General features: G+C 33.2%; 1 protein-coding gene across 2 annotated transcripts in view; it reads right to left on the reverse strand.

Annotated features, from left to right (window-relative positions):
• Positions 1-19,739, reverse strand: part of LOC145315676 (uncharacterized) — a 34,953-nt gene that overhangs the window by 5,345 nt on the left and 9,869 nt on the right. For both annotated transcript variants that reach the window (XM_080155702.1, XM_080155694.1), the window contains exons 5-9: positions 19,354-19,433; positions 11,726-11,855; positions 10,894-11,007; positions 3,711-3,784; positions 557-796 (exon numbers count right to left, since the gene is read on the reverse strand). In XM_080155702.1, coding sequence (XP_080011828.1) covers positions 557-796; positions 3,711-3,784; positions 10,894-11,007; positions 11,726-11,855; positions 19,354-19,433 — 638 coding nt within the window. The remainder of the gene's footprint in view (positions 1-556; positions 797-3,710; positions 3,785-10,893; positions 11,008-11,725; positions 11,856-19,353; positions 19,434-19,739) is intronic.

Consider the following 19,739-nt stretch of genomic DNA (forward strand, 5'->3'; position numbering starts at 1 on the left):
TTGGGGATTGGAGTGGTGGTGGGGGGGGGGGGTGGAGAATGGGAATGTTATGTTCAGTTTAGCCAGTCAAATTAATCCGTACATTAGCCTTGATAGAATACTTTGACATCTTCGTTTCAAAATTATTTACATAAGAAATGTTTCAGTAGCTTCGCCCCTAACCTGAACTCAATTCAAATAAGTTGAATTCGGACTGCGTTTGAATCTCGGCCCAACACCGCATCATAACAAAAGACGTTAAAAATAGTTCCTACTGTCGCTATGACAGGAAGGCAACATTTATAGTTGAGTAGAGGGTATGTCTTGGCCAAAAACAAGTAAAACTCTTTACCTTGCACATTTAGAACTTCCAGACAAAAGTAGTGTAATCAAAGTATTATTTTGGTTATCTTAGAACGTTTATGTCGCGTAATTACGCACATCAATCAATAGAAATATTTGGTCCAGGGTTACACCAAAGAAGCCCTAATGGTGTATCCTGAACTCCAGAGGTTTTCCAGGTTGTTAATTCAACTACCTTTCTTCAAAAGTATTATTCTTTCTAAATAAACCTCACCTAAATTGATCTCTCCATTTAAGTCCACATAACTCTTTTCCCGCATTTTCTAGAGGACTAAATTCATCTGAATTGTCCACAGATTTCTCAGTCTTGTCTTCTAATGTAAGATTATTCAATTCATCCGTGGTAGTTATTTCTTTTTTGCCATTGTCATTGTCATTGTTGTTGTGTTTATCTTTTTCTAAGTGGATAGGAGCTGTACTCATTTGATTCTTAATCGCATCCTCAGCTTTTAATCTAAAAAACAATATAATTATTCACTTTTTAAGAGCAATCAAAAGGTATAGGAAGGTAAATAAATTGGAATCTTTATAAAAAGGAAAATATTTTCTTTATCATAAGTAAAATAATAAGAAAATGATATTAATTATTAAAAGTTGTATATTTACAAATAGCTTCCTAGAAAGGTTCTCTACTACCGCAAAATTGATAAAGATATATATTTCTTGAATTCCAAAAACTGCAATTTAACAGTATTTTTAAAAAATTAAAAGATTTGAGTTAAAAGAATTAACCCTTTTATATTATATAAAAATAATTACAAAACAAAAAAAGTACATTAGTACAGATATATGTGAGCATATTAGGTACTTTTATACATCATATGAACATTCATAAAAGTACAAAAATCATATATTCTATATTTAGATTTTACTTAGCGTATTATTACAATCTCATGCATTGATCTCATGGTCTTTTACTTGAAAACTCAAATATAATATTAGATTTCATAATAAGCAAAGCATGCATATTTGTAAGTAATTTTTGACCTTTAGTTTTAAATACCACCTTTTTATGAAATGTCTTTTTTTCTTACTAGGGTTATTGGTTGAATCTATGGTATTAATACTATATGTCCCACGAGCACTTAAAGGAATGGAGGGAAGTCAACCCTCAACTTTCAAGGTTAAATAATACTATAATAAAATCAAATTTTGTGGGTAGGGCAATTTTAATTCTTCTCCCTCAAATAGTTATAAACTTTCCGTGGGCCTTTAAGTAGCTTCACTTAAAAGAAAACCATATCGGTTCAGTGGTTATTGGAATCTTTCACTGCAAACAGACATACACAATAGACAAACAGATATCCTGTTTCTTTTATATGATAAAATCTACAATACAAATTTAATTTCTTAATGAAATTATCATGAATGTTACATGAAAGGTAGAGAAGACAGTTAATTGATAGTTATTTATATATTTTGTCTACTCAGTAAAAAAAGATATCATGTAACAGAGTCAGGGAACTGAAGGGATAGGACTGTGGCTGATACATTGATGTACATCTTCAAAGAGTATACACAAAATTATCCATTTTGTAGATTACAATTAGTTGTTGAAATGTTTGAACACTCAACTTAATAAACCAACCAACAAATGAGAGCCGTCGTTTCGAAGGGTAGCTTGAAAGTTGGTTGATTTTTCGACCTGAAGTTACTCACGCCCCTAAGGAGATGTATCCTTCAAGCAGCTCCGATCTTAATTTTGTGTACTATTGGGCCTGAAGCGACATTGAAGCACGAATCAATTGAATTGCCCATACCACTAAGACCTATCTTATTGTCACTATCATGGAGAACTTTACCATTTTGGACTGGGACATGGTGGTCAGGGCCTGCGGGCGGCTCAGGGGGTCGGGTAAATGCAGTGAATGAGTCTGGCGGCGAATTTAATGAATAATAGTCATATACCTAGTGTGCTTCCCAGATTTTACAATTTAAAAAAAATCTTTAAAATTGACGATTTTATGTACATTTGTTTGGAAATTAGAAAAAGTCCGGTTTTATGTGCCGCACCCTGCACATGAAATGGTCTAAAACCATCCCTTGAACTATTTGAAGCTAACTAAAGTGAGTTCCATCGTCAGCAAGATCTTAACGGACAAACAAAAAACCCTTACTTTTTATAATAGGATATGGAACAACACTCTATATCTAAATCTGTATACAACACACATGTAAAGGGATGTGCTACAAATGTATGAAATTTCCATATGTTTCTCGGGATATTACAAAACTATTTCTTTGTTCAAAATTTTCCTATGCTACTTATGAAAGGGTGCACACTTGAGTAAACGCAAACATTGTACTGTATACAAAAATTGTATACAGAAAGAAATACATACTTTTAAACATATAGATTTTAAGATATTACAATTTTTTATACGGATAAAGGATATGAGAAGTTTAAAATAAGCTAAACAAGACTAGTTTTTATGAAAACTGATACTTTTTGGAAAGTAAAAAGAGATTACTGTCCTTACATGTACAGATAAACATACCTTAAACATATAGAAATCATATGATATTATGAAAATTAAAGGATAAAAAATATCTAATGCCTTTTTTGGAATAAAAAGGGTTTTGAAATCATAAAAAAGGTTTAATTAAAATTAAGATTTTTTATATAAATTTGGAGATTTCTTACAAAAAATAAAAAGGTGATTGGGTTATTTATCGATTCATAAAAAAAAGAGAACACCTCAGTTCTAAGAAAAGTAGAAGGTCTATTTACTTATATCTACATCTATGATGATAAATATATATGTGTACATATCTGTCAGCAAATTATGAGAAAAATCTCATTCAATTCATTAATAAACTACGCAGTAAAATTTTAATGAATTGATCTGAAAATTTCATTAATAGACACGGCATAAGTACTTTTGTTTTATAATCAGTTATATTTGTTGAACTTTTAGTACAAGATTAAAAGTAAGATATAGAAATATCTACAACCCCCCCTCCCCCCAAACAAAAAGAATTTTTATGAAATATGGGTAATAAGTAATTAGAAATAATTTTGGCCATAAATTTAATATGTTATCTCTTTCGTTTATTTTAAAACTTTGGGAACTTTTATTAATCTTTGATTAGTTTCTACATAATAAGCACTGTCCAAACTTTTCCACCGATAGTTCTAATCCAGAGACGGGGTAATTTTGTTAATATTTTGTTTTGTTGTTAATATGATTTGGAGTGTAGATTATTTACTATTCCTAATGAAACTGGATTTTTTACTTCAACAAAATGGAAAAGATACCTAATCAATTAGTTTATTTACATTTTTCGTAGGTAAGAAATTAAAATTTTTCACATATGTTATTAACATATAAAAACAAAATATATTATATATACTATCTAATCATTACCTAATATGTCTAACATTGTCCATTTTAAGAACATCAGAACCCAACTCTCCAGGATCAATTGCAATCACACAAGTCTTAAAAACATTATTCATTATGTTTACAGATTTTTAATTCAATACCTAGATTATTTTAAAAACTATGATGCTTTCACTCACACTGCCTCGCGAGCATTAAAATCCCTCAACCGCTTAATTCAAAAAAAAAATTTTCTTTGTGCCTAACCCTAGCGGAGAGAGCCCAAACCCTGTTGGTCTATCCTGTACCCAATATAACCTAACCTACCCTAAATTTGAACACAAACACATGAAAAACCAATTTAGTTTGTGCCTGCTTTTCTTTTTACCCAGGAATAAGTATGGCCAACACGCTAAACATAGAGAAAATAATAAAAGAGAGAAATCGAGGTATTTGAAGGACTAAAATAGGCAGTGGGCCTAGAGGCCTATATTGAGCAATTGCCGCGCTGAATTTTTAATGTTATTCCACCACTTTTCAAAATGGGAATATCTTAAAATTAAATATAATTTCAAGACAATTATAGTTGCTGTTTGAAGCATAAATCTAATTTTTAAGGGATGATATAGAAATATTTTGAATTATCATCCATTCTGATGAAACCTGATGAAAGAATATAAAATTATCATTATTAATTTTTCATGACTTTGCTACTGACTTTAATCATAACACTCATTATCAGCTTATAAGATTTATATTGCAGTCTATCTAACTTATATTTTTTAATAAATAAACGTTTTTACAAATTTAATATGAACATTTGATTGTAAATTAATATAAACAGTTTTTCAGTGCCATCTAGCTTTGGATATAGAACTAGAATATCAAAGCGTTCATCAATTTTTATTTTGCCTGTATTTTTCTTGTTTTGGATTTTTGTCACTAAAGGGCCAAACCCTGAGGGGTAAATAACATCACTTGAAAATGTTAAAAATATTGTAAAAACGAGTATTGTCTGAGAAAGAACATAGATAGCATTACACATTATTCACTTATTTAGATTATTCAGTTATGAAATTTTTTATTTAATATTTAGCCTTAGTTTTAATGTATGTCTTTGAAGTAGACAACTAGCGAACCTGGTGGCTGAGAGCTAAACTATTAATTTTTTATTAGTAAACATTTAAAAGTTTTATCATGTTAATTAGATTTAAATATTACATTTAGGCTAATTTGAAAAAAAAAAAATTTTTGATCATACGTCGTTATATAAATATCATAGACATTACTTAATATAATATTATGCTATTAATCAATTCAGGATGAAACAGACTCTCAAGAGGATTAACTATTGGAAGGAGACAAGATTAAGATGATAACTGTTGATGACAAAGATAATTATAATGAAGACTTCAATAATGATACTACTGAACATAAAGCTACTGAACATAATAATACTACAGTCATAATAAAACAGAAGATCTTCCTAATAAAACAATCATCAACAAGTTGCTTATGATCATCAACCATTGTGTTGGAATGATTTTTCTTGTATTCCCTGGCAAGTTCGAACCCATTAATTCCCTTTTCCTTACACCAGAGAATGAGTGTGTTACGCGGCATTCCTAACTATCTCCGCGCGTCGCTTGTAAACAAACAAAGAGCCGCGCATTTTTTCCTTGATGATTCCCATGTGAAGAGCTACGTGAATAAAAATAATGTATTGGTTGAATATACATGCGCTCTAATCCGTGGAAGATCTCAAATAAGCCTTCCTGCTTAGTTTGACATCATATGTGGTAAGAATTTATCTTTAATTCTTAATAATAAGTGTAGTATGGTATATTTTTACGAAGAAAGTTAAAACATTAATTTTTCAACAAATAGACCATTTAACTGCTAACTTTTGACATACGAATATTTTCCTTAATTTTATTGATCATTTGAATCTAAAATTATCAATTTCTGATGCTATTTAATATGTTTCGTGCCAATTTAAAGTTTTTTAGAAATTTTATATTTTTAATTAAATTGAAATCACGCAACCTCAATCTTACAAAAATAATAAACCATTAATATTATGTAATTAATTTTTATATTTTTGTTTTAGATTCACTGTTTTCATGGTAATAAATACACATTTGTAAACTTCGCTATGTTGGTCATTCGGAGGGCTTGGAGATAAGATTTCGAGAACGGCTAGGCAAGCGTTCCGAAACAATGAAAACAAGACAGAACAGATGCGGCTAAGAAGATATCTGTGAAGTTTTGTGAATGTGTTGGTTGTGATACCTTACCACGCATTATTATAATCGTAATCAGTACAGTTAATTATTGTGACAATCATGGGTCCTAAAAAGAATAAAGGCGCTCAACTGGGATTACGGCTGCGCCCAGCCGTCGAGGCCCTAACCAGTGAACTAAATAAAGTGATGAAGTTGGTCAGTGAATCTTCAGAGCTTGATGTTAGACATTTCACTAAGGAGTCAATCCTTGTCTATGACAAGTTCGAGACATTCGATAGCATTATGGTCGGTTTTAGCAAGCTTGGTGTGAGAATCCAAGAGCTTGAGGAGTTTAGTGACATTTATTCTAATATAATTACTGTGCAAAAGGATTATAACGCTCTGAAAGATGCTCTAGATGCTATGGAGGAGCTTAGTGACATTCAAAGTGTTGTTGATTTAGTTGGTGATAATTTGCCTGACCATAAGGCTGAACTATATGATCGATGCTTAAAGATTGTGAAAGTTATTAAAGGGTCATACTTTCCCTTACCAGAACCAATTATAAACACTTTGTCTGCTTTGATGAAACGGCTGGCCGAGGTTAAGCTTGAACCTGTGAAGCCGCCTACAACGACGGCGGGTGCTTCGACAGCATCGCCATTTGTGTCGCCGTTTGGCACACCACAGTTCGGCACCGGTTCTATATTCACGCCAGGATATATGAATCGTGTCGACGAACGCCTTCTTCCAAGCTTTGACGGCTCAGAGTCAGCCTACGTAAGTTTCAAAGACAATTTTAAAAAGCTTACCGTAGGACAGGACCCGTCATATTTACAGTTATTGTTGAGCAGTGAAAAGGTTTGCAAAAATAAAGAGTTGAGACTTCAGTTAATTCAGATTCAATCGCATGAATCTCAATGGGCTTACCTCGACGCACGTTTTAAGTCCAAAACACGTCAGATGCTCTGCCTTTTCAACCAATGGGAGAAGAAGCCTAAACCGTCGGACTCCAACCAGATTGTGACAGTCTTAGCAGAGTTTGGTGGTGCAGTTAGCCAGCTCGAGCAGCTGACTAAAGATGATGATGATGAGGAAGTCACCACAAGCCAGTGGTTGACTGTGATCCTTCTGGAAATGTTATCCAAGAAGTTGCCACGTGATTTCCAGGACAAGCTCAACCTGGCGTTGGGCTCGATGGATACCCCAAATATTCCTAAGCTGTTGAAGATTATAGAGTCTATTTCCACGCCGTTGAGGATATGCGCCAATTCTAGCCTCTGCTGCAAGGGGCTAAGCCTCAATAGTATTATGATGGACGGCCCAGTTCCATTATATACTCTGATGCACAATCTTATCCAGTTCAGAAGTTATAAGTGTGCATTCGTGGCTGATATTCAGAAGTTCTACAATTCATTATTAGCTACCTATGAAGATTCTCAGCTGAAACGTGTTTTTTTCGCTGATACAGTTGATGGAGAGCCAGAGGTCTACCTCACCAAAACCATCAACTTTGGTGAGGCCTTGGCTGGCGATATGGCCGTGACCGCCCTCAGACTCACTGGTTGTATTTTTGGTGGACGTTCCCAGCAGGATGTTCAAGATGTTTATGGATCTGAGAAGATTAGAGGTTGTGACGTTGTAGCCCAGCAGGATGTGTGGAGAGATGTTCAGCAACCACTCAGTTCTGAATTTATTTTGTATCAAGATCCTCCATCGGTCAAATTGGAGACTTGTACTTACGTGGATGACTGTTTGGGCGGTCATAACAGTAAACCTGAAGCTGTCCAGCTGGTCCAAGAGCTGGAAGATATGATTGCACCTGGCAATTTCAAGTTTAAGTCTGTTGTTTATTCTGGAGATGATGTTGACAGTGTAAAAGTTCTGGGCCTTGTTTGGGACCCTAAACAGGATAAGTTGTTCCTACCTGTCAGAGCCAACCACGGCGAGAAGATTAAGGGTAGAAAGTTACTAGAGGATTTGGATCTGGAGGACCTCTGGAGAAGTCTACCTGAGTTGATAACTAAACGTGAAGTTTGGAGGATTGTGCAACAACTTTATGACCCAATGGGTCTAGCAGCGCCATTGCTGCTTAAATCCAAGCTTTGTCTGCGCTCAGTTTGCATACATGGATGCAACTGGGATGATGTTGTACCTGGAGAGTTGAGGTCGGAGCTCGTGTCCAGCCTCCAGGACCGTTCGGCACTTGGAAATGTGTCGTTCAGACGTTCGATGGTTCCTGATAAGCCGTTGGGGCTTCCAATGCTTGTTGGTTTCTGCGATGCATCTAACCAGGCCTATGCAGCCATCACCTACCTGAGATGGCCAGTTCCTGGAGGATATGATGTAGTTTTGTGTTGCGCCAAGTCATGTGTCGCACCAGTGAAGATAGAGTCTATACCAAGGTTAGAAATGCTTAGTTGTCTAATTTTGGCAAGGCTTGTGGATACTGTTGTCAGAGCCCTACCTTTCAACATTTCTGGCAAAGTATTTTTTAGTGATAGCAGCTGTGCCCTGGCTCAATTATCCAGTGACAGTGTCATGCTAAATGTTTTCAACAGTCATCGTGTTTCCGAGATACAACAGTTGACGAGCCCTGAAGATTGGAGATGGGTTCCAACCCAACACAACATCGCCGACCTGGCGACGCGTGGTTTGTGTACGATTGAGGATGTACAACCTGGATCTACATATCAGGATGGTCCAAGCTGGTTGCGCCTGGAACAGGACCAGTGGCCCGTTAAGACGGCGGGTGAGGTAAATGCATCCATTCCCGAGAGCGAGCTAAATCCCAAGATGGCGAAGCTCAAGGTAATGTTCACACAGGTGGTGGACAATGATTTCTGGAGGTCCCTGGCAAGAAGGACCTACAGGCAGGCAAGGAGGACTGTGGCCGCAGTTCTTAAGGCTGCCAACTGCTTTAAAACGCTGCTTGTCAAGAAACGTGGCGTTGCAACAATTGAGGATGGTGTTAGCAACAATGATAGTTCTAGGTATTATGAGAACTATACTTTCACAAATACATACATGGATTCTGTTTGTGACTTGTTTTTGACTTCCTTCAACCAAGAAAAGGAGATGACCATGGACGCCGAGGGGAAATTCGACTCCCTTCAACCCTATCATCACAAGGTCCAGGTTTGTTGGCCCATAGTGGGTCATGATGGATGTTTTCCTCTTAGGACATTTACAATATTAAAAATGTCCGGGAGAGGAGATGAGGCTCTTGAGGCCGCTGCTGGAGGCCCTAGGAAGATTATGAAGGACAGCCCAGGTGTTGTCTTGCTCAGCCGCCACAACAGGCTGGCGCGGCTCATCCTTCAACAGTCCCACGATGAATTGGGACATGGAGGCCATCGTAAAACGTTGGCGCAAAGCCGCAGGTATGCATGGATCACACATGGCCGCATGGAGGCTATGAAAGTGGTCAAGAGTTGTGCTGCATGTTCCATTGAATATGCCAAGCGTTCGAGTCCCGCAATTGCTAATATTCTGCCAGATCGTGTTGAGCCCTCTGTGCCCTTCAAGGAGGTGCATATGGACCTTGCGGGGCCGATAGAAGTTACGAAGCCTGGCGTTGGCACCAGGAGTTCCAAGACTAAGTACAAAGTCTGGTTGTTGATTGTGGCCTGTAGATTTACACAGGCTGTGTTTGTTGATGTGTTGACCGATTATTCAACTGAAGCCGTGATGATTCCCATGTGAAGAGCTACGTGAATAAAAATAATGTATTGGTTGAATATACATGCGCTCTAATCCGTGGAAGATCTCAAATAAGCCTTCCTGCTTAGTTTGACATCATATGTGGTAAGAATTTATCTTTAATTCTTAATAATAAGTGTAGTATGGTATATTTTTACGAAGAAAGTTAAAACATTAATTTTTCAACAAATAGACCATTTAACTGCTAACTTTTGACATACGAATATTTTCCTTAATTTTATTGATCATTTGAATCTAAAATTATCAATTTCTGATGCTATTTAATATGTTGGTCATTCGGAGGGCTTGGAGATAAGATTTCGAGAACGGCTAGGCAAGCGTTCCGAAACAACCATGCCAACAGTGTTACGGACATTTTATTTCATTATTAATAAAATATTAGCTTGAGATTAAATTACATGAATATTTATTAAAGTTTATATCAATCATTTGAATCAATCAAGTACCTGAAAATAATTATATAACAAAATGAAATCAAAAGCTTCCTTATTTAAATTAATAGCAAAAGACTTCCTAGCAGTTATAATTTCTTATTGTCGCCTGGAGTGTCCCCATGAACATGTGAATGATTAACTATATGAACTGTTGTCTTTATATCAATCTAAAGTTAATCTTAATGAAAAGATTTATGTATCGTCTGCTTTTCTACATTGTTCACTGTTCTTGGGAACACTCCAAGCTAAGGGCCTAATAACGTTTTTTAGAGTCGGAGCTGGCGTTGATACACGATTGCCATCTACTGACAAAATGGCAACAAGAGATTAGAGGCACGACAGGTGAGCCACATTACGATAAAAGGTGAACCCTCCTATTTTTAAACTAGGCGAAACATACTTTTCTGCTGCACTAAGACCGTCCGCGGCTGTTTGTTTTTTAAGATTCTAAATCAAATTGTATTTTAAATATTTTCTTTAATTTTTTTTAAAACATAATAAATTACAGAAAAATAATAATAATTAATAAGATAAAATTTTTTTTATTTTTTTTTTACATATATAGAATAGGTTATGATTAAGATGCAAAAAGCCGCGGACGGTTTAGTAAATAGCAGACAAATTATTTTAGTAGGGGGGAAGTAATATTTTACAATGAAATTGGGGTGAGTATTCATCCTCTTATCCTTTTTCCTTATGACGCTAAATAAGTCTAAAATAATATTTAGGGGGCATATAAAAATGTCCTCAATTTTTCTGTGTTGCCCCCAAACGACAACTGTAAATCACATAGTATAGGTTTTTTGATTTATTTTGAATTAATTGTTTGTATAAGCTTCTTTTTACCTGTTGCAAGTTTGCCAGGTACTGTGTCCAGCCTCCAGGAGCGGCACCCACGTCCACTACAACACTTTTCTGGTGCTCAGAAAATACGTATTCAGTCTCTTCAGTTGTCAACATCTAAATCATTTTTATTTTCCAAGTTACTCTAACAAATCAATAAAAGCCGATATTCAAGATTTTCAAAAAATGCTTAGTTATCTACTCCATAATTTTACTCACTTTCACCGTCTATCTGATTGCTCTATTTATATAAAACTATCCATTCTAGATTGGCAGCTGCAATTTATTCATTAAAAAAAATATAACAACTTAGCATCTTAACTTAAAGTCACTTTAATTTGTTTTGGGTCTTTGTATATAAGCCTTTAGCATCGGAAATATCAACACAGCCAAGTCGCTACAAAAGAGGTCAAAATAATTTACTAGCAGACGAAGAAAGTCCTCACCACTGAAACCAACTAGTTGGCTGGTTTATACATCTATCAGGGGTGTATATTCTACATGGGATCCCCTGCTCAGGGGGGGGAAATAAAAAATAAGTGGTTGGAGGGAAAAAAAATGTAAAAATTAAGAAAACTGAAAACATTTTTTCCATTTCCCCCCCCCTCCTTGGAAAAAAAAACAAAAAAAATGTATGGTAGGAGGGATAAAATAAATAAAATATAGAGTTCTTTAAATATTTTTCCTTTTTCCCCCCTTTTTGGTGAGAAAAAACTAGAGGGAAAAAAAATAAAAAAATTTGTAGCAGGGAAAAAAAAAAATCTTGTGCAGAATATACACCCCTGACATCTATATAAACAATTTCCAATAGGCAAATAATTTTATAAATACCTACCTGCAATGCTTCGGCTATTTTTCCTTGGGCCTTGTTGAAGTTCATTTCATGGACAAAATCTCGATCTCCATCCCCTGGTCGAGCAATGTACTGTCTATACTCTTGTTCAGTGTACAGTCCCCAGTATACACTACAATAATATATTATTAGTACTTAGTATTGATCATTTATGTACTATCTGACCTCTTGTTCAGTGAACAGTCTCCAATATACATTACAATAATATATTATTAGTACTTAGTATTGATCATTATGACTATGTGCTATCTGTCCTCTTGTTCAGTGTACAGTACAGTCCCCAGCATACACTACAATAATATATTATTAGTACTTAGTATTGATCATTATAACTATGTACTATCTGTCCTCTTGTTCAGTGTACAGTACAGTCCCCAGTATACACTACAATAATATATTATTAGTACTTAGTATTGATCATTATAACTATGTACTATCTGTCCTCTTGTTCAGTGTACAGTCCCCAGTATACACTACAATAATATATTATTAGTGCTTAGTATTGATCATTATAACTATGTACTAACTCTGTACTCTTGTTCAGTGTACAGGCCCTAGTATACACTACAATAATATAATATTAGTACTTAGTATTGATCATTATGACTATGTACTATCTGTCCTCTTGTTCAGTGTACAGTCCCCAGTATACACTACAATAATATATTATTAGTACTTAGTATTGATCATTATAACTATGTACTAACTCTGTACTCTTGTTCATTGTACAGTCCCCAGTATACACTACAATAATATATTATTAGTACTTAGAATTGATCATTATAACTATGTACTATATGTCCTTCAGTGTACAGTCCCCAGTATACACTATAATAATATATTATTAGAACTTAGTATTGATTATTAAAACTATGTACTATATGTCCTCTTGTTCAGTGTACAGTCCCCAGTATACACTACAATAATATATTATTAGTGCTTAGTATTGATCATTATAACTAAGTGCTATCTGTCCTCTTGTTCATTGTACAGTCCCCAGTATACACTACAATAATATATTATTAGTACTTAGAATTGATCATTATAACTATGTACTATATGTCCTTCAGTGTACAGTCCCCAGTATACACTACAACAATATATTATTAGTACTTAGAATTGATCATTATAACTATGTACTATATGTCCTTCAGTGTACAGTCCCCAGTATACACTACAATAATATATTATTAGTACTTAGTATTGATTATTAAAACTATGTACTATATGTCCTCTTGTTCAGTGAACAGTCTCCAATATACAGTACAATAATGTATTATTAGTTCTTAGTATTGATCATTATAACTATGTACTATATGTCCTCTTGTTCAGTGAACAGTCTCCAATATACAGTACAATAATATATTATTAGTGCTTAGTATTGATCATTATAACTATGTGCTATCTCTGTACACTTGTAAACTAGAAAGATATAATATTTTAAATCCCAACATTTCTACCATTCGTTTCTTTAAATTTCCTTATATCAATAAAAGTTCCAATTATGCTCATTTTGACTTTTACTTAAAGAGGAGAAATTGTTTTCTCTAAGTGGTGTTTACTTAAATTAAATCTAAAAGGTCATAATCATAATTTATATCTAAAGATAATAGACGTAGTAATTGACAATCGTTTCATTATTTTTACTACAGTTATTTCCATATTAATAAAAACAAATCTTATGAAATAATTTCATAATAAGCTATTATTATCAATAAACAAGGACGAATAAAACACTAACAATCCAATATAAATACAACAATCCACTATAAAAAAAAACTTATAAAAAACAAAGGATTTTTATTCCATGTTGGTTAAATTAATAATAATATATAAAATAAACAATATAGAAGTATTGAGATGTTTGTACTTCTCTTTTCAATGAACAGAAAAACACCAGATACCAATACAAAATCAAAGATATCCTAAGTTTTATATAACTCATAAAGCATGTACATAAAAAATTGAATAAAAAGTACACACTACGCAAACACTAAACAATTCATCCTTGACGCACTTAGCAAAAATCACAAGATAAAATATTACAAAAAAAATCAATCTTAAGTGGAAAAATAAAATTTGTTATCAATTTACTCAGCTATAAATTGTAAGTTATAGTTGGCGTATGTGCTAGGGCGGACGGGATGACCTATTTAGGGACATAATGTTAATGAAAGAAGTGTTAAAAACTTAAAATAATAACATTTATACTATAAACTTCGAGGATAGAGATTCAAAAAAAAATTTTAGAAAAACTTGTCGACTTCATTTGTTCTATGAGCATATAAAGTCCGTTAAAATTGTTCTCTGTACATTTCCACATCATTTTTTGAAGAATTCATGGTAACCGTTTTCTTCTTTAATGATGGGGAAATGGAAGAGATAGAGATTTTATTGATATTCTTCAGGGAGGGGGGGGGGGGGTCAAGGAGACTAGGAATGACAAAAGCTTCTAATCCTAAATTATTTTGGAGTAAATTTATTTCAAAATAGTATATTTTAATAAGCTTTTAGATGATTCATCCCTCTCCTACTATAATATATACATTATATACATACATATTTGAATGCATTTAATAAATCAAAATGTCTAAAAAAAGAGCTTAGTATATATAATATAGTCAGGGTTACATAAAACCAATTAAATGAAGAAAAGGACATATTTAATATTAATACATAGTCTAAACCCTGACCCAGCTAGACTAACCATTTCCGTGATCTATTGCTCATAATATATAACTCTTACTACTTACGAGGTAATTTAAGATGTTAATTTGACCTACTCAAGGCGTTTGACTGAATTTAGCATCATAACATCACAATTGCCCTTTATAAACAGGGATCTAGAGGGATAAAACAATGGCCGATAAATTGATGTACATCCCCCATGATGATGAACAAAATTACTCGTTCTGTAGATTAAAATTAGTGGTTAGAACGTTTGAACACTCAATTCAATTAACAAACAAATCAAAATTCCACAAAGTCCCTAAATTTGTTAAGTCAACGAATAATAAACATTATTATAAAACTTTGGAGACTAAGAGGGGGGGGGGGGGAGGCGTAATGACATTTAAACATAAACAGTGAGCAAAATGGTCTAAATTTTGAGCTAGACACTTGAAACTTAGTACATAAGCCTAGTCCTATAGATACTACATCTAAATGGGATTTTTAGGACTTTTTTTGGCCTGTTTTTGTGTAATTTGATATAAAAACTCACTTTTAATTGGTTTTTCTTAAGTTTTTTCCTTAAATACTGTATGTCTATTTATAAGGACATTATTTAAGATGATTGAGCAAGTTTGAGTCCAAAACTCAAAAAACCTATATTTGATATATAATACACAAACTTTAGAAAAAATGCACTTTACTCCTGCGAACAACCCACCTGGCCTGCTGGGGTCGGTCCCCGACTTGCTAAATCATCTTAAATAATGTGTAAAGACACAGTGTATTCAAGGGAAAAAAATCTAATAAAAACAATTAAAGGTAAGTTTCTACATCAAAATAGACCAAAAAAGGTCTAAAACCCCATTACCGCAGGGTTTATCTTTGAAATTCAGTTAGCAAACTATTGATGCGCTATTTATGAAAATAAGGTAAATTTTATGATAAATATAGTACGTAAATAAAATGAACTGCGTAACAACAACAACATACCTTATTATCAAGCATTTAATTTCCCGCGTTTTTATTGAGAAAAAATATAAAGTTTGATGTAACCCAGTTTAAAAACACTAAACATGCTTTGAAAATATTTACTACGACGAAGTACGTTTACCCAATATATATCTTTGAATGTATGTGTGTGTGTATATTTAAATTTAGGGATAAGAAAATGGGAAAGGAAAAACTGCTGCTTTTAACATGCAATGGCATCCGGCTTTAACTTACAAAATTAGCAAATGCAAATAAATTTTTAATACCTACGTTTTAATGTTGCACATAAAAATTTAAAAAAAAAACGTTCTATAACTTCAATTGTTTCTCAAGAATTTATAAATTAAGATTAATATTATTTACCTAATTTTCCCATCCCTTTATCCCTCTAGGGTGATGTGTATTAATTCATATTAAAAACATAACAAAACAAGCGCCATGCTGTAAAAGTATCTAAAATAAAACGCAAAAAGAACTGCAAATAACAAAAAGTTGAATAATTTCCAGATTTGGCTCATTCACTTGAAAATACAATAAACATTACTTGTATGGAAAAAAAGTTTTGAAAGTAAATTAGTTAGGATATAATATGAAATGTTCAAGGTTTACTTATAGATTTGTTAATTATTTGGCAATAATAAAAACTCGAATATTTAAATTATTTTTTGAAAGGTTAAAACATAAAAAAGGTTAAAATACGAAAAACTATATGCATTTCCAATAATGCTTTTAGAAATCTGCTTTTCATCCTTCTTTATGTGAATTTTCTTTTAAAAACTTTTACAAATATTTATGCTGAATCTGATAAAGTTTTGTCCTTCTAATAGGCCAAGCTTTAATTTAAAGTTTACAAGACTGAAACATTCCAACTTTAGTTTAGATTTTTTATTCTATTATATACAGTATATAATTTATATCTATAATACAAAGTAGAACGATGTCTGTCTGTCCGTTTGTTTGTACCTTTGTAGCTTCTCATAAGTTCTGGAAAGGTTTATAACTATTTTGGGGGAGGGTACTACTACCCCAAAGAGAAATTACCCCTCCCTCCAAAAAAAAATAATTTGTTTAAAAAAAACTAAAATAAATAAATAAAAACTTAATAAATACTGATCGATTGGATTCTCTATTTTAGGTAGAGTTAAAACAGGTCCCGTGTAAGTTTTAGGATATTTCATTATCAGGTTTAAGTCTAGCAATGGATTTTAGCTATTTTCCTTGCCCCTTAGAATGCTAGGAGCTCATCCGCTAGTAATAAATAAGAAATCAAGTAAATGATCATTTTATTTTAAGACATTTACCTTAGGTTTGGTGAATGTAAGTAAGAATACGCAGAAGTATACTTACATAAATAGAAAACAAAGGGTTAGTGCCCTCTGCCTCTTCTTCTTAAATGTGCCATGTTTCATTTAAGAACTTATTCAGAATACTTATTTATTTATGGTAGAGTTAAATTTGTTTTGCATAAACCAAAAACCTTCTTATAAAATATTATCCTATAAGTTTCTTTTGTGCAATTCTCGAACAATTATATAATTATGCAAACTCAATATTTTTGGAAATTTTCTAAAAGATTAAATGTTTGTTAAAAATTTAAATTTAAAAACTTAGGCATAATTATGTAAACATCATCGAAAATACGAAAATAAGGCAAAGAAAACAAAAACAAAATAATAAAATACTCAAAATAACACGAACCTAAGCCTAATATTGTAACTTGGTACTATAGTTAAGAACTTAAAATTAAATAACATAACAAATTAACAACAAATAAAGGTGTGTAGGAGATTAAACGTTTAGGAAGGAATGTAATTTAAACAAGGATGACAACATCCATAAGTAGCGAAGCACAAAAAATCGTGGATGGAAATACGTAAAAGTAGATTTTAAGTGTATTTATTAAAATCAAGAATAGATTTATTGGAGAAAATAAACACGAAACCTTGTTTTATTTTTAATGATGACGAAGGTCAAAGTTGATTACATAAAAGATTCTCATAACAATGGGAAAAAATTATTTTGATACTGATATCCCAAAAAAAGTTTGAAAATTGGACCAAAAACACCAAATATATAGGGAAATATGTAAAACATATAAAAATAGCCAAAAACCTGATAAAAGGCAGTCTGACCGCCATGGTTGTTTTCTTTAAATATCTATAACTGAAAAATTTTTGAAAATCAGACCATAAGCACTGAAGATATGGAGAATAATGTGAAAAATACAAAAATAGCCTAAAACCTGCAAAAAGGCAGTCTGGCCGTCATGGTTGTTTTCTTTAAACGACGGGAAATTTAATTCTTATATCTATAACAGAAAATTTTTGAAAATTGGACCATAAACACTGAAGATATGGTGAAAATGTGAAAAATACAAAAATAGCCTAAATCCTGCAAAATGGTAGTGTGGCCGTCATGGTTGTTTTCTGTAAACGACAGGAAATTTAATTTGATATCAATTACTGAAAAAATTTTGAAAATCGGACCATAAACGCTGAAGAGTTGGAGAAAAATGTGAAAAATACAAAAATAGCCTAAAACCTGCAAAATGGCAGTGTGGCCGTCATGGTTGTTTTCTGTAAACGACAGGAAATTTAAGTTTGATATCAATAATTGAAAAAATTTTGAAAATCGGACCATAAACACTGAAGATATGGAGAAAAATGTGAAAAATACAAAAATAGCCTAAAACCTTCTAAAAAGCAGTCCGACCGCCCTTGATGTTTTATAGTTAACTAGCGGCTTCGCCCCTAGCCTCTAGGGGCTTTGCCCCAAGAGGTTTGAGCAACCTAATTTTTCGTATTTTAGATTTGAAAAGAAAAAGTAAAAAAAAAATTTTGGGGGGGGGGTTATTTTTAATTTTTTGGGGGGGTTGGGGGTGTCCCACCCCCCAACAAAATAGCTTAAAACCATCACAGGACCAGTAGGTATAATCCCTGAAGAGTAGAGCCCAATCGGTTCAGTGGTTACTGAGATCTTAAGCTTCAGACGGACAGACGGACAGACGGACAGACAGACAGACAGACAGACATCGTTCTACTTTGTATTATAGATTGTGCTCTTTAATAATGGGAATGTTGTCAAAAAATTTCAGCTGTCTATCTTTAATAGGAGCCGAGAAAATCACGTTTCCCCTATTCTGTCTCAGACGGACGGACAGACATATCGAATTATAGAGTAGCTTCGCTACTAAAAATAGGCCTTATTCAAAAAGCCCTATATCAATATTATTCTAGGACCTCACAGTTCTTTCTTTCATGGTCAATCTAATCCTTTAAGAAGTGTGAAAAACTTCTTTATACCTTATCTACCAAAGTTATCTAAAGGTCTTTTTACGTTCCCTATTGACAACGTACTGAAAACTGGCATGGATAAGACAATGGCCGATAAATTAATGTACAATGTACATCCCCAATGATGATACTTAAAATTACCCCTTATGTAGATTACAATTAGTGGTTTGAACGTTTGGTCACTCAATTAAATGAACCAACTAATTAAAATTCAATAAAGGTCCACAGATAAAAAAAAAACGTTTTCATAAAACTTTGGGGGCTAGTGTAATAAACAGCCCATTTTCCCCTCATTCCCTGGGAATCTGGAGTCTACTCTGTTTTACCATTAGTGTATCACTTTAAACTAGGGGAGGGGGGGGGGGGGGGGAACATTAGACTGTAAATTAAGCTGATCTTCTTTAATTGGGAGTTGAGGTTGCTTTATGATTAGTCTATACTAATAACCAGTTTTTAAACTTTTCTAAAGATAATTTTAATCACCTTAAGAGAGATAAATTTTTTTTTTGTAATTAGAGAGTAAATTAATTTATCGTCCATTGTCCCATCCCGTAAAATCACTGCTATCTAGTTCATGAATACAGAATTAGATACAAGGTTTTCCCCCATTTATCTATCTCTTTATAGAAACGGACGCGTTATTATAATAATCACTTTGAGTTATGAGGGCACAGTACGGTCAGAAGATGGGTGGGGGAGGTGGGGGTTATCACCACGGACCTCTCTTTCAATATCTAAACAAAAACAAAAATATTTTAGGGGGGTTAGGGGTAATCCAACCCTTAATTAGTCCAATTTTTAAAATTGTCTTACAGAAAATTAATGGATTTTGAGGAAAGGGTTAATTTTTTTCAACATTTTAACATAACAAATTTTATCAATGCTTTTTTGCTTTTCAAAAATTTTCTTCATTCTTGATTTTAGTTTTTTCCTATCATATTAAAATTTTCTTACATTGACCTTTTTATTTATCCATGGCTTGCTTTACTATAAGTTAATAGTAATACATTCAACTCAAAATATATCAAATTTGCATCTTA

The sequence above is a fragment of the Acartia tonsa genome, chromosome 1 (assembly GCF_053477335.1).
Source record: "Acartia tonsa isolate MP-2025a chromosome 1, ASM5347733v1, whole genome shotgun sequence".
In the NCBI taxonomy this organism is placed as follows: domain Eukaryota; kingdom Metazoa; phylum Arthropoda; class Copepoda; order Calanoida; family Acartiidae; genus Acartia; species Acartia tonsa.